This window comes from Conger conger, chromosome 7 (genome assembly GCF_963514075.1).
Source record: "Conger conger chromosome 7, fConCon1.1, whole genome shotgun sequence".
Lineage (NCBI taxonomy): Eukaryota > Metazoa > Chordata > Actinopteri > Anguilliformes > Congridae > Conger > Conger conger.
This window is the reverse complement of record NC_083766.1, coordinates 26179735-26195167: the sequence shown is the minus strand read 5'-3', so window position 1 is coordinate 26195167 and position 15433 is coordinate 26179735. Positions and strand designations below refer to the sequence as shown.

The 15433-nt window shown below is 42.7% G+C and overlaps 1 protein-coding gene across 2 annotated transcripts in view; it reads right to left on the bottom strand.

Moving 5' to 3' along the window:
• The window catches only part of septin8a (septin 8a), a 32938-nt gene that overhangs the window by 2762 nt on the left and 14743 nt on the right, over positions 1-15433 (bottom strand). Inside the window, exons 7-10 of one of the 2 annotated variants that reach the window (XM_061247755.1) lie at positions 10131-10299; positions 9762-9894; positions 8145-8326; positions 5612-6771 (exon numbers count right to left, since the gene is read on the bottom strand). In XM_061247755.1, the coding sequence (XP_061103739.1) occupies positions 6768-6771; positions 8145-8326; positions 9762-9894; positions 10131-10299 (488 nt within the window). In that variant the 3' untranslated portion in view covers positions 5612-6767. Of the gene's footprint in view, positions 1-5611; positions 6772-8144; positions 8327-9761; positions 9895-10130; positions 10300-15433 lie in introns of those variants that run through there. The other variant, XM_061247754.1, reaches the window with a different exon arrangement.

Below are 15433 nucleotides of genomic sequence, written 5' to 3'. Positions count from 1 at the left end.
GATGGCGGTCGAGGTCGGGGGTGATGGCACCGGAGGGCTTGGAGAGGCCTACCAGGGGGGTATCTCACCCTGCCCACCTCTCCAACCTTCTGTTCGCTAAGGCCACCCTGCCCACCTCTCCAACCTCCTGTTAGCTAAGGTCACCTTGGAGTGGTGGGGGGAGGGGGCTTAAATTTGTTGAACGGAGCATTTGATAAGCAGTAGTGGGTAGATGAAATGCTGCCATACTTTGATGCCCTTTAAGGAGCTTATGAAAATCAGTGCATTGTCTTCAACTTCAAGATTATTTTCTACAGCTGCAACCTGTAGTGTTTTTAAGTAACAAAGAAAAGCTTGGCCACGAATTTGATTCCATTTTTTTTTTTTGTCGTTGTTAACCTTTTTTTAAAGAGTTGCTTTAATGAGAAATGAAAAACTGCTGCATTTTTTGTCACATGTTAAGTAAATATATATTTTTGTTACTTTTTGTTGTTTTCATGTAAATGTAGCTTGTGCGGTTTCTTGTAAAGAAAGCTATATTCAAGTCATTTAAATCATTTTAAGTTACTGAGTTATTTTGTGCACCTTGAGGAGGGAAGGCGAAGTTGAAATTATATTGTATATATTTTTTGTATATTATTTTTTATTATACTACATGAACTATACTACTAACTGAAGTATTCCTTGCGTGAAAACGTCATACTGAAATGGAATATCGCTTTTCCTGTATCATATGTATATACACCTTAGTCCTGTTTTCTTGTCCAAAACTTGTTTTGAATGTAAACTCTCCAGGAAGGAAGGAGCATCATAGAAGCTCTTTCCAAAAGCTATTTTAAAGGCAGCTAAAAGCACCCATTTTATACGCTTTTCTTTTAAATTCTCTAAGACCCCGGGAGGAATGAAGCTGAGAGTATTTTTTTTTTTTTTTATTAATGGGATGCTTGCAGTACTTACCTCTGATTGGTCATGTTCCAGTCCTTCGGTCTGAAGGTCACCCAAGCACAAAGCAGACGTACTGCAGTTACACAACTTCTCCACCAGCATTTGTATATACTTCTCAAAATAAAAATGAAAAGCACGGAAATTGTGGACTGTTCTTAGTTTTGCTTATAAAGTATAATGGACATTGTCAAAACATCAGTAACTCCCAGTCCTTGAAAGCTGAGAACTGCTGGTTTCTCCACCCTGCATTTACCTGGGAGTCGGGTGTGATGATTTTATATTTGATTATCACAAATGACAACAATCAAGATTGACTGAATGGTCCCTGAGGTTGAAGGGTCCATGAGTAAGACCCCTAACCCCTAAATGCTCCCGATGAGCAGGTTTGTGCCTTGCATGGCCAATCGCCATGAGAACGGGCGAAGAAGAACCGTCAATTGTACAGCGCTTTGGATAAAAGGCGCTATATAAATGCCAACCATTTACATATCGTGAAAAACATAAGTAGCCAGATGCACGCTTTCAAGAGAATGTGTCCTACTTGTTTCAAATTCATTGCTAAATTACATTTTTGCCAAGGTTACAAAAAATAATGTATCCAATAGATTTAAAATTCATAATTTTAAAACTAACAAAAGCCTTTCAAGAAATTATATCACAGTCACTTAGCAGATGCTCCTATCCTGAACGATGTGCAGAAGTGGAGAACATCAGTTGCTCAGGAACACAAAAATGAGATCAAGGCACTGATGCCTATTAGTAATGAGTGTAACGTTAGGAGAAGCACTTTGCATTATAGCTAAAGAAAGGACCAATAGACAAAAAACCCATCTTTGAACAGCTAAATCATTGTCCAAAGGGAAATCCAAAGAAGGAACATGTATTTGCACACAGTAGAAATATATTTTTTATATAAACACTTTGTATGCCATGTGCTTAGATAGCACAGCACCAGACGTTTGACACTCCAGGGTTTATCACATAAGCTAAAATGACTAACCTCTGACCTCATTTAGCCACACAATAATGCCTACTACATCAATGTTGATCAATGACCGCTTTCTGAACATTTATTTTCCTATAAATCTTTGTGTAGCACCACCACATGTTTTGAGCAGGCCACCATCATGGCAAAAGTTCAGCCATCCAAACAAACCAATTTGGTAAAGAAAAACCACATAACCACATAAGGTTGCAGCACCTGCAATGCTTAGATCCTAAAACAGGGGTGTCAAACTGAATCCCTAAGGGGCCGCAGTATCTGCTGGTTTTTGAGGTTTCCTTTCAATCAGCTGTCAATTAAGGCCTCCAGAACAAGGAGTGTCGATTCTTTAGCCAATCAATGACTTAAATGCACCACAGGTTCTGAGAACAACCCGAAAACCAGCAGACACTGCGGCCCTCCAGGACTGGAGTTTACATTTACATTTTACATTTTAGTCATTTGGCAGACGCTTTTAATCCAAAGGGACTTACAAGTGCATAGGTTCTACCACAAGTCAAAGCATCACAACCAGAACTAGGAAAATACACCTGGACTGCTGTTCTAAACATATAGTCGTCATCATAAGTGCAATTTTTTTTTTTTTTTTTTTTTTGGGGGGTTTTTTGGGTTTGACACCTGTGTCCTAAAACATTCATAATATGTTGGATATGAATATGTGAATATTTCTCAAATTGTACTCAAATTGGGCCTGTGTTTACTCGTCCAGGCATCCAGTGGAGGAAAATCCAGTTTCAGGAAGTAAATGCCAGATTTGCTAATTAGCACAGTTCTTCAGCCAGGAGGTCAAACTAATTAATTGAAATCTGCTGGCCGAATTCATGGATGGAAGAAACATATGGCAGGACTACTTTCTGACCCCTTGACTTTCCACGTCTGCATACATCCAAGACCAAGTAAACAAGTTACCATTTGGGAAATAATATTCTCAGAGTACAGTGAGTTACTTTCACATGCAAATTTATATTTGAATACATTTTTGTGCTAACATCTTGCACTTGAATTCCTGTACTCTAGATAGAATTTAGGTCAGCATTGTATGGTGAATGCAGAAGAAAAGAAAATCTAAATGTGGAGACAAGTAGTTTTTTGCAAATGCAATACAGTATGTATGTGCCCAAACAAAGAATAGTTGCATGATAACACGGAACACACCCACGCAAGGAATCTGAAAGAAGTACCGTTCAGGGTTATCAGCTGTTCCTGTTCAAAATGATAATGTCATAATCTTTTCAAAGGTTTTGTCTGCAGCGTGACGTGGTTGCACTGTTCACTTTCAGCATGCTGTCGTCAGTACATCCTACTGTATAGGGTGTGATAAAGGTACTGTAACTACATTTAAGGTATTTATGCCCGTCTCCCTTATGATTAAAAAGCATGCTCTGGAAACATATTTCTGAAAACTTAACGAAATTGAGTAAAACTGGTGGAATGCATGTCATTGGCATACATACCATTTGTTAGGGCATAACCTGTTTAAGTCAATATATGCCAAGCTGAAATTTTAGTGTTCTGCATGCCTCCCTTCTGTTGCTGTCAGTCCTGGCCAGCACAACAACATGGGAGGTTAGCAGCGCGGCGGGGCAGGCTAGCAGCAGGGCAGGCTAGCAGTAGGACATAGGGATGTTGGGCATATAGAGATGCTGATGAGAGAAAAAATCTCTGCCCTTGGACCCTTGAGCAAGGCCCTTAACCCCCCCAAAAAAAAGACTGATCCAGGGGCTTCAGTGCTGTTCTCCCTCACACTGCCCTCACTTGCAACAGTTCCCAAGAAAAAGAGAAGGTCTCGATGGACCTTCCCTGGTCAAATAAAGGATTATATGAAAAAAATGAGAGATTTGTTTGCGCTGAGGGTGGGTTCACTTGTAACAATACTGATTTTGTGCAGGGGTTCTCTTTGGGAAATCAGGTCCTCTGACCAAAATGGGATTATGTAACAGTCCCACTCTAATCCAATAACGACAGTACAAAGGTTGGCCTTCATCGCTTAGAGGCTTTCATATGTAACTTGTGGAGCTGGATTTCCAGTTTCCTGCACAGCTGAGGAAAATATTCAAAAGTAGAGAAAGTTTAAGATTAGGTTCTTGCTCAAGTGTTGCACGTAAAATAGCCAATTCAACAAAAAGAAATGGGTCTGAAATCCATGCCAGAAAAGACCAAAAGAATGTACAATGGTTCTTTTTTTTTACGCTCTTTAATTTCACCTCAATAACCTTTTGAATAGGACAGAATTTCCACCTATTGATTTACTGCTAACTTACTGGCATTTAACTACTACTTCATCACTGTCTCAAATACAGCTTACTGCATTCACAATATAGTTGATGAAGATATAGATCAAATCCAGAATTCCAAGTTTTTTTTATATACTATAGTGGTGAATATTAAAACGTATCACCAATAAGGAATTACAGTTAATAATACATAATCTATGAGGTGAGTAAATGTGTATCAGTTTCAGAGATTTAACATTGCACTCGTTTACTTTCCCAGCCCCGTGCAGTAGTGTATGTGAGGGTTCATTCTGGAGGGGAAATGTAGATGAGTTTTCTTCAGAAACAGGAGGGTATTTAAGGTCACAGAGCACTGGAGCACGGGGGGGAACAGATCTGGCCTCGGTGGGGTGATAAGTGAGCCATTACGTGCCGTTTGTGCTGCGTGTTCTGCACAACATTACACACTGTCTGCCCGGCCTTACCCCGGAGATCAGCACGCCCTGAAGGCCGCAGATTTATTAGCGTACCGAGACTCACTCGCGGTGCTTTTTCCACGCTTTTCTTTTTTTCAGGGAGTGCTTTCTTTCCGTCTTCGCTTATGTTCTCTGGGAATTTACCGGGACCAATCCCGTTCCGCCTAAGCCAGTACGTCGTGCCCTCCGCTCCCCGCCCGGGACGAACCTCTCCACAACCAGGAAACTCCTGCAGAGAAGAGCTCTATTGTGCAAGTGCAGCAAAAGCGCTTTATCGATCTGCATAACATGCATAGTGCGCCACAGCTGCCATCTACTGTATAAACAGATGATACAGGCTTTGCACAATGAGAGCACTGTTTCTGCTTACAATGATACAGCCAGTGAATCTCAAACCTACCTCTTTCCCCGCCTAAACTCTCAAACATGTTTTAAAACATTGTGCAACACTCCCCCCAAAAGTCCCCCCAAGTGCTACTGATTAAAATGGTGAAAATTTAATTTTATGTCACACGCCATCAACTGAACTGAACATTTTTGTTTTTCTAAGTTCCAAAACCACGTCATCCTAAAGATATGTTGAAGACTGTGTACAGTAAAGGGATCATTTTTAAGTGTTTGCGTGTGTCTATGTGTTTATCAGCAGTAAGATTACGTTGTTTTTCCCAGTAGTATGATAAAGATGTTTTGACTCAGCAGGAACAAGAAGAATATGTACATGACTGGAACAATGTAGAACACGCCAGAAGTATAGTTTACAAAACGCAGAGAATACACGTATATCAAATGGCTTGCTGCTTTGTTTCAGAGAAAGGCCTACATAGATGTACTGACTGTGAATTCTCTCTATGCTGCATAAAGTGTGCCTGATCACAGTGTTCCTTCCAAACTCAGAGTGGATAATTTCCTCAACAGTTTGGATTATACTCTTTCCTTGACAGACAGAATCTCTCGGTCTAAAGATAGTCCTCAATAAACAGAAACACACTGAGAAGTAAAGGGCAAATTAGCCTGAGGGAGGAGGAGAATTTATTGTCTCAGTGAAGGGAGAAGATGGATAAGACAAAGATGTTTTTATAGAAGAGTGGGGATGCAGTGGGGGCACAGTGAGGTTCTGACTTTATTTCCACTGCAACCATATTAAGCCCATCTCCTCTTTCACAGTTAACATAAAAAACCCCACAAACGCATGGAAAGTGTTTAATTTAGTGTCTGAGCGTCACACAAACTGTGCGGACTTTCGACACCTCTCCGTTTCATTATCTGAAGTATATACAAAGACTCTTACATACAACATTGTGTGATATTGCTTAGTGAACGATTACTAGGAATGTAGAACAATGTATATCTGTAGAAATTCTAAAGGCAAGCTCGTAAAAAATACACATACACATCTGGATTAATATAAAAACAGCACCAGAGAAATTCATATTTTGTAGACTTAAGACTGAAATTACGGTCTTTTCACTGGCAACTATATATATGTACTTATAAACATACATACAGGTAGGCTAATTATTCAATCGATGTTAATGCTATGTGTAAGGTGATTCATGCCTCGTCTGGCTCAGATTTCAGACATTATTTGACGCTGACAAAAGGCCGGCGATGTGTTCTCTTAACACAACCCCTTAATGTTACTGTAACCACCTGGGTTATCTCACCAGGGACAGGCTGACACCAATGTTAGTACCATTAACCAAATAATGGAGAACGATTAAGAGTCCGTGACGTTGTTCCGTTTCTTCTTTCCTTTATCAGTCTTTATGAGCCATTGACAAAGTATCCAAATGTTTCAAACAATGGATAAAAATAGTTCCACGTTATTGACAGCGTGAAAAAAACCTAGAAAAGGGTGTGGCTATTAACTTCCTCAATCAGCCATTGGATACCTATATCACATTCTCTCTATCGCTCACGCTCCTGCGATCTCTCTCTCACTCACTCACACATACTCTCCCACTTGCTCTCTCACTCTCTCTCACTTGCTCTCAGTCACTCTCTCCCTCTTAAGGTCTTTGGTCAACTTACACAGTGTCATGAAGGAATGATTTATATAATAAAAAAAATAAAAATAAAAAAGCAAATGTTGACGTTGCTATGGTGATGGAAGACAAATCCGTGGTCGGCCTGGTTTGTAGTGCCCAAAAATTAACTGAAAAAAGAAATGACAGAACATAACAAAATAAACAAATTAAAATTCATGAAGTCAAATGATACAAATCAATGATTGTAATAAACTGTGATTAAGAATGCAACATTACACTGTATACTAAAAAACACAAAACAAATGTAGATATTTTGATCAGAATATTACATAAACTATGATTCATGCTGCAACTTAATGAGCGAAAAAGAGTAGGCTACCACCTCAGTGCATCCATTTGTGGCCCACATACACTATGTGCAAGTTGCAGTTTTATTGATCTTACAGTAGAGGGCGCTGGAGGCTACATTTCGTCTCAAATTTAAGACCGCCTGGTGGTTAAAAGAAAAACCTTGAAAAAAATATTTTGCAACGTTTTGGTACGGTTTCTGTGTTGAACAATGCTTCCTCCCAACAACGTGCAACAGTTTGCTACAGGCTTTGAAGTATGTTTGCTCCCGTTTGGTGGGTGTGTCAGGGGTGTAGACTGAATAAATAATGACGTCGGCCTACGCTTTAAAGCCGGGAGAATGCCTTCTCCGACGCCATATGAGCAAACCGTACCACGTCAGCCACTGTTTGCAGCACGATGTTCAATACCCCACCGTTTATGTTGAAATAAAAGCGTTTTGCTATATTTTGCCGGGGCTAGATGTGGCCCTGATAATGGAAGACCCGTCATAATTAAAACAACTTTTTAAGTTGAGACCTACACCTGCCATTCTTTCCTCACCTGCAGACCTGAGCAGTGTAAAAAAGTTCATTATCACCGTGGAAACCCATGTTTACCACCAGTGAATTGTACATGAACAAATTTACACACTTATCTAATGACAGTTGTGGGTGTTCTTTTTATAACATTCTTATTTCATCTTCAATATCAAACGAAAAAATGTTCGAAAAGATATTAAAATGCAGAACGCATCGCCAGTATAAACCACAAAATGGATGAACTGAGGTCTAGAAGCCGGTAGAATGCAGGAAGTGTAGCGCATAGCATCCACCAGATGGCGCCTGTCGCCGCTTGTCTCGGGACAGAGCTCAATCTAGTACCTTGAAGAATACCACTTCTCCCTCTCCCTCTGTTACTGTGTAAAAGGAATTTCCATGCTGTGTTTCTGCCTCTACATAATTAATCCTCACCTCTCCCTAAATTAGTTCCATTAAGATAATAATCCACCCCCCTCCCCTCTCTGTTGATGCGAAAAGCAACAGCCCCCAACAGCAAACTGCCACTTTCAGCGTGTCCCCGCGTCACCTTGCCAACACTGCTGGTGCCGAGACAGAGCGCCCCACCCCGTCCCTCCTTCTCAGCAGAAAGAGGGAAAGAAGCGCGTGAAAGCAGCGGTAAACAGAGAGAAAAGGAGGAGAGGAGAGCTTACTTCTTCTTGTCCTTGTCCTTCTTGTAGGACTGGGACTGTAGCGATTGGGCCTGCAGCGTCTCGGCCGCCACCTTCCTCCTGTTGAAGGCGTTCATCTCCTCCTCCAGGTCCCGCCTCTTCTCCTCCACCTTTCGCTTCTCCTCCTGGTGCATGCGCTTCAGCTGCTCGAACTTATCATGGAGCTGGGGGGGGACAGCGACCAATCAGAGAGCATCCTTACATTAATACAGTTATTTAACTAAAAAAAAAAAACCTTCCAAGAGTGCCTCGATCAGGTAAAAAAAGAATAATAAAAAAATGTTTTTGCATATAATAGAGCACAGATAAAAGAATAATGTATAAAATTACAACAGAAGGGATATAAAAAAAATACCTTCTCAAAATGTTCACACTGCATTCTGACTTGCACATTACCGCTAAAGCAGGGGTCCCTAATTTTATGCAAAAAGGGGCGATGTGGGTGCAGGTCTTTGTGTCAGCTCAGCACCACGACATCTGAGTCAACTGATTAACCCTGGCCGTGTCTGAATTAGAGCACTTGCCTACTGCGGAGTATGCAAGTTGTACACTTAATACTAGTAGGCAAGTGCGTGGATTTTGACACGGCCAAGGTCAGGTTGAGTCCAGCGTCTTAATGCTGGGCTAAAGCAAAAAACCTACACCCACCCAACCATTTAAGATTGGACACCCCTGCTCAAAAGGTTGGTATAGAGTACAGTGAAGTGCACCTGTGTAGCTGAATTGCTTGGTATAAATCTAGCTGACAATACAGCGAGGTGATTGGCTGGCAGGCGCGCTAGGCCAGCTGGTCGCGGAAGGATGTAGCGCGCGGCCGTCTGCTCCGATCCCGCACGCAGAACCGAGCCGCGGCCAAATGCCGTTTGGTGGGCTGATCAGAAACCCGGCGGGCGTAACGCAAGGACCAAAAACCTACACAAACAGACCGGCTGAACGCAGGCACTCGAATGGAATCATGAGCAGACGGTCAGCTGCAGTTTAAATTAGGAAACCAAACTCTCTCCTGCCAACTGCGAAAAAGCATCATCGCCATTAAAGCCGCTTTCAGAAATAGAACAGGGGAGGCGGGCATGTTAAACTCTTCTGGAAATCCATGGCTCCTCGTGTTCACACAACTGAGCGCCATGACAGTGCCAAGAGCATTCACACGTCGTCTTCACAACCCTCCCGAGGCTGGAGATCTGCAAGCCCCGGCCTGCCAGCCACAGAAGCTAGCCGATTCCCAAAACTCACACAGGGCTCAAACTAGGCTTGGCATAAATGACTCTTTCAATCATTTTCCCAACGATTATCAATGTACATCGACAAATTTCATATGAAAATACTGGCTGTAGACCAGCTTATCGGGGCAGATAGCCTAGAGTGCTTGCCTAGCACTTGGAAGGTTGGTGGATCAAGCCCCAGTGTAGCCACAATAAAATCAGTGCTGCTGTTTGGCCCTTGAGGACGGCCTTATCCCCACACTGCTCCCTGCTTAGTCGAATAAACGGTAAGTTGCGTTGGATAAAAAGCATCAGCTAAATATGCCACAGGGTTTTGGGGGTTGCCCTCATGTAACCCACCCCACACCCCCCTCCTACCCGCTCAGCGTTCCCTCACCTCTCTCTCCTTCTCCTTCAGCTCGGCCTCTGTTTCCTTCACTTTGTTCACAAACATCTGCCTCATCTCCTCCTCCTTACGCTGCAGGTCCCCCAGGAACTCCTTCCGCTTGGCCTCATACGTCTCCTGCAGGCTGCACAGGGTACACAAGTACATCTCATTCATATATTATTTTATACATGTACAGTACATGGAAGTATATGGAAGATGAAATGCACATTTAACGGAGGAATCCAGGAAGAAGTCCATGATGAGCCCTGTTCTAGGGTAATGCTTCTTTGGACTGAACCGATGGGAGCAGTTACATCACATGCTGTTCAGCACATCGATCCAAAGCGCCCGCGAGTGAGAAGCCATCCTGCGGCTCACCTGAAGGGCTGGCTGTCGGGGTCGGTGTCCTTGAAGCCCATCTCCTCCAGCTTGCAGCGGCGGTAGAGCTCGTAGTGACGGGCGTGCGTCTGCTCCCGCAGGTCCTCCATGTTGACCCGGATCAGCATCTCCCTCAGCTTCACAAAGTCACAGTGGCTCTCGTTCTCCACTGCAAACACACACATCGATCACATCTATCAGCCGCTCAGATCCACAGTGGCTCTCATTCTCCGCTGCAAACACACACATCAATCACATCTATCAACCTCTCAAATCCACAGTGGCTCTCGTTCTCCACTGCAAACGCACACATCAATCACATCTATCAACCTCTCAAATCCACGGTGGCTATCATTCTCTACTGCAAACGCACACATCAATCAATCACATCTATCAGCCTCTCAGATCCACAGAGGCTCTCGTTCTCCACTGCGGACGACAGAGGGGCTAGCATCATCGCCACTAGCCTTAAGGTATTTCCTTTCCTCAGAGCTCAGACTGGAAGGCAGTTGCTTTTTCAACTAATGTGAACTGATAGTGACAAAGTATCTAACCATGCCTAGCTTCGTTTCAGAGGACCACAACTCCCACTGCCAGCCAACCACCACCAAGCGTGTTTCATGATCTTTTCACGTCATCTAAATTTCACTGATTTTCTTTTTTTTTTTGCCTGATTCACAAGAATATTTTTTGTGAATGATAATAGATTCCAAAAGCAGTTTTTTCTTTTTCCATAGATGGACATTTTTGGCTTTCATGTTTTCATGGGAGACTGTGGTTAGAATGTGGACCCAGACTGACCCTGGAGCTGTAGACATGCTCATGCTAAAAAAAAAACAAGGTTACAGACATTCTTACATTTAAGGCTCTGCTGTCCCTACAGGATAAATGGTGACAATGAAGTCAGATATGGTTTATAAACAGAGCCGTAGAGGGACTTCATGCATTCCTGCTCTTCCTTTCCCATCAGTTTGACCCAAACTACATCACATCTGCCAGAGAATGGGACTGTAAAATAAATGCAAAACATACTGAAATTAGCTTAATTTCTGAGCAGGTTGGGCACAAGAAACCCCGAGTGATGTTTTCACAGGAAATCAAAAGATGGTTGTATAACAGACCTCTGCTTTAAAGGTCGAGTTGCTAGGGAATGACCCTTAAAATTCGTGGGGACCTATACACAGGAAACGGCCTCAAAGAGCATCTTTAACGCCGCGGCTCTCAGCGGCGTTTTCATAAGCTCTCCTACATGTTTTTTTCCCCTTCTCTTTTCCTGTCCGTAAAATACATTTTGCTTAATGGGCTGTGTCAAAGGCATGTGAGCTTCACGTAATGAGAAACACATGTCTAGCCGCGCGGAAACCTAGTTGATACGCGTTCAGGCTATTTTCACGACCCGCGAGGACAACAAAAGAAACGGGGACATTTAAAACCAAAGAATGTTCGAGCGAGCCGTTAAAACGCGGCTCCCACGATAAAGCCGCTTGAGAAATGTCAGAGGCATCCGGTTGCCGAAGCGAATCAGACTTTAAATAAACATATCCTTGCCTATTCAAAAAATGAATCTCCAGAAGGTGACTGGAGCGGTCCAATCAGATTTGAGCCTGCTGCTTCTGGTGAGTGAGTCCGATCTGTCATTGGCCCTCCTTCTGGTGCAAGAATTTCATCTTAACCTAGGGACCCTCCTCACACTGATACGTGTGCAATAGTGGTTATAGGGTTAGTCTGTGGTTGCGATTATGGATATTTTCAATATTCAGAGCAGTTTCTGATGCCCTGCCAGATTTACCAAGGCTCTTATATTACATTACATTACATTATTGGCATTTGGCAGACGCTCTTATCCAGAGCGACGTACAACAAAGTGCATACCCATAACCAGGGATAAGTTCGCTGAAAGACCCTAGAGGTAAGTACAATTTCAACTGCTACCTGTACAACAAAGATAAGGACAAGGGCCATTTTTTTTTTTTTTTTTTTTTTTTTGAACAAACAAACAAACAGAGCAAAAGTCACCAAAGTTAACTATCCAAACACTGCTTACCTAGCCAACTAAAATACTGATACACAAGTCACAGAGACAACAATTAAGGTTCACAGGGAGGTAGGGAGGGATGGGGAGAGGTGCTGTTTGAAGAGGTGTGTCTTCAGCTTGCGCTTGAAGGTGGGGAGGGATTCTATAGTTCTGACCTCAACGGGGAGTTCGTTCCACCACCGTGGAGCCAGAACAGACAGTAGTCGTGAGCGTGAGGTGGAGGTTCTGAGAGGGGGAGGTGCCAAGCGGCCTGTGGAGGCTGAACGAAGAGGTCTGGCAGGGGTGTAGGGTCTGATGATTTTTTGCAGATAAGCTGGGGAAGACCCTTTAACTGCTTGGAAGGCTAGCACCAATGTTTTGAATTTGATGCGAGCCATGACAGGCAGCCAGTGGAGGGAAGTAAGCAGGGGGGTGACATGTGAGTATTTGGGAAGGTTGAAGACCAGACGAGCTGCTGCATTCTGGATGAGTTGGAGGGGTCTGATGGCAGACGCTGGGAGGCCAGCCAAGAGGGAATTGCAGTAGTCCAGGCGGGACAGAACCATCGCTTGGACCAGGAGCTGGGTCGAGTAGGGGGTTATAGGCATATTCATGGAGTTTGTGGTTTAAAGCAAGAAAATACACTTCAAGTCAATTCAAAGTAGCTTGGACAGAAATGTTATGCCTCCAGAGGTTATATGCATACATAATACCTGATTATTCTTTAAAAAAGTTTGTTAAATATTATTTTTGGTTGGAAATATTTCTGATGGTGCATGAAATCTGAGACCAGTGTTCAAGGAAAGGAGCACCAGCGTAATTGAAACTGATATTCAGAAAAGCTATTAAATTAATCTACTTAAATGTACAGCCTCTGAAAACATAAAATTTCTGTACAAGCAGATCTTGAGTTACCTGAAGTGTATTCCTTGGCTTTATACACAAGGCCTGGATGCCTCAATACGCACCACTGCAATCCAGCAGGTTATCAGTAACCTCTCTAAATGTTTAAACTATTCCACATCACAAACTCAAATCTAAACTGGGCCAACTGAAAATCTACACTAAAACTGAAATAATATATTTTTTAATCCAGAAAATGAACAATCCCTTTAAAGGACTGGATTATGGCTGGGAGGTTACTGCTTTGATTATCTGGGGGGGACTGGCGAAGGTACCCCATTGATCCCTTCCAGCTGCTCAGTGTTTCAGCTGTCTAGATAAACATGTCAAAATGGCAGCTCTGTCAGTCACTCTATTCAGCAAATAAATAAAGTAATGTAATGCAGGAAAAAAGCAGGATGAATGATGTGTCATTTGGCAGGGTGGGAACTGAAATTATTTTATTATTATCCCCTTTTGGGTTTTAGCTTGTTATTTAATTTAATGTTCTCACAGTTGATATGGTTACATATCCCAAGCATGCTCTCAAAGAGAGTGGTAGCAACTTCCTGTTTTTAAATATGAGTTAGATCTGATGGTGAGAATTCAAGAATGACAATCACAGACAATCACAAAATGCAGCCGTGTTTGTCATGATTATGTACCACGCATGTTCCTCCTGGTCAGTTGACCCTGACAAAAAAATATCAGATTCAAAATTTAATGTGTGAATACCAACGTCTCTAAATAAAATATATTACTAAACTAAAATATTATAATGATATTAAAACATTAATGCTAAATTTAAGTTTGTTGTAGTCCAAGTAGCTCAAATATTTTCAGTTGCTAACAAATTGTATTACATTTTTTTCATAAAGAGTTAATCTCAGGTCTACATCATTAACCAAGAAAATGGCATGCCAGCTAATTGATGAATATATACATACACTCAGTGAGCACTTTATTAGGTATTTATTACTTATTTTTAAGACTTCTACTGTTGTAGCCTATCCACTCCAAGTTATGATGCATGTTCAGAGATGCTCTTCTGCATACCACTGTTGTAATGTGTGGTTATTTGCGTTACTGTCACCTTCCTGTCAGCTTTGACCAGTCTGGCCATTCTCCTCTGACGTCTCTCATTAACAAGGCGTTTTTCCTGTCTGCAGAACTGCTGCTCACTGGATTTTTTGGGGTTTAGAGAGTGTGCGTGAAAATCCCAGCAGTTTCAGATACTCAAACCACCCTGTCTGCAATCAACAATCATTCCACGGTCGAAGTCACTTAGATCACATTTTTTCCCAATTCTGATGGTTGATGTGAATTATCTGAAGCTCCTGACCCGTATCTGCATGATTGTATGCATTGCACTGCTGCCACACAATCGGCTAATTCGATAATCGCATGAATAAGTAGGTGTAATAAAGTAAAATTGTTCCTAATAAAGTGCTCGGTGAATGTACGTATATACTTGAGTAATGAGTAACACCGTATTTGGTTGAATTCCTTAAAATATGTGAGTGAAAGTGGAAAAGGAGTATACAGGAAACGGAGTAGGATGTCATTTCTCAACGAGGCCATCAGGGAGAAGAAAAACATTCAGCATCTGGCCCGTAGCAGCTCGCTCAGCGAACGTCCCCCCGCTGTGGCCCAGAATGCAATGCGCTGACCCCGGCCTATGAGCACCCCTGGGACCGCGGGACAGAGAAACGCATCACAGGCAGAGCCGCCACCAGAAGGGGCCAATCCTGCAGCCTCCTGTCCGTCACACATGACTGGGGGGGGCAGAGCCAAGGCCAGGAAGCCATCAAAGCTCTTTGTGTGTTCGCTCAGCCGATGTCTATGGTCCCCATGACCAGCACGAGCAGCGAATCACAGGTGCAGATAATGAGCTCATCTGATAACATACAGCATATATTATTATTTAATATACTATTTAAGTTTTAGAAAAATAGTATGCATTTTGGGGCTGCCAAGCCAGACACAGTATAAACAAAGGTAATTTTATTACCAACCCCAAGTGTGCAGTGTTCATTTCATCTTATACCATAATGACACAGATTCCCAACAGCATATATAAATGAGGGTGTTTATTTAGCCTCTTTTCTAAAAGGCTGTACATTACTGGTAATTCATCCCCACTCTCACATGGTTATGAGTTATGTTAGGAGATGTAGCAGTGCCCCTCGTACCGCCCCTGAAGAGCAGATGTGACATTTTTGGGAATGTGAACAATGAGCTTGGCAGGGGGTGGGGTGGAGCAGCGACCCATTACAGCCCTAGAGCGTCAGACCTAGCACCGCCATGACGATATGCAGATTTGGGAGGCCATTAGCCTGCGGCCGGGACGTCCCGCAGATGGGATAGTAATATGTTCCCACGTGGGGACTGCTACCAGACAGACCAG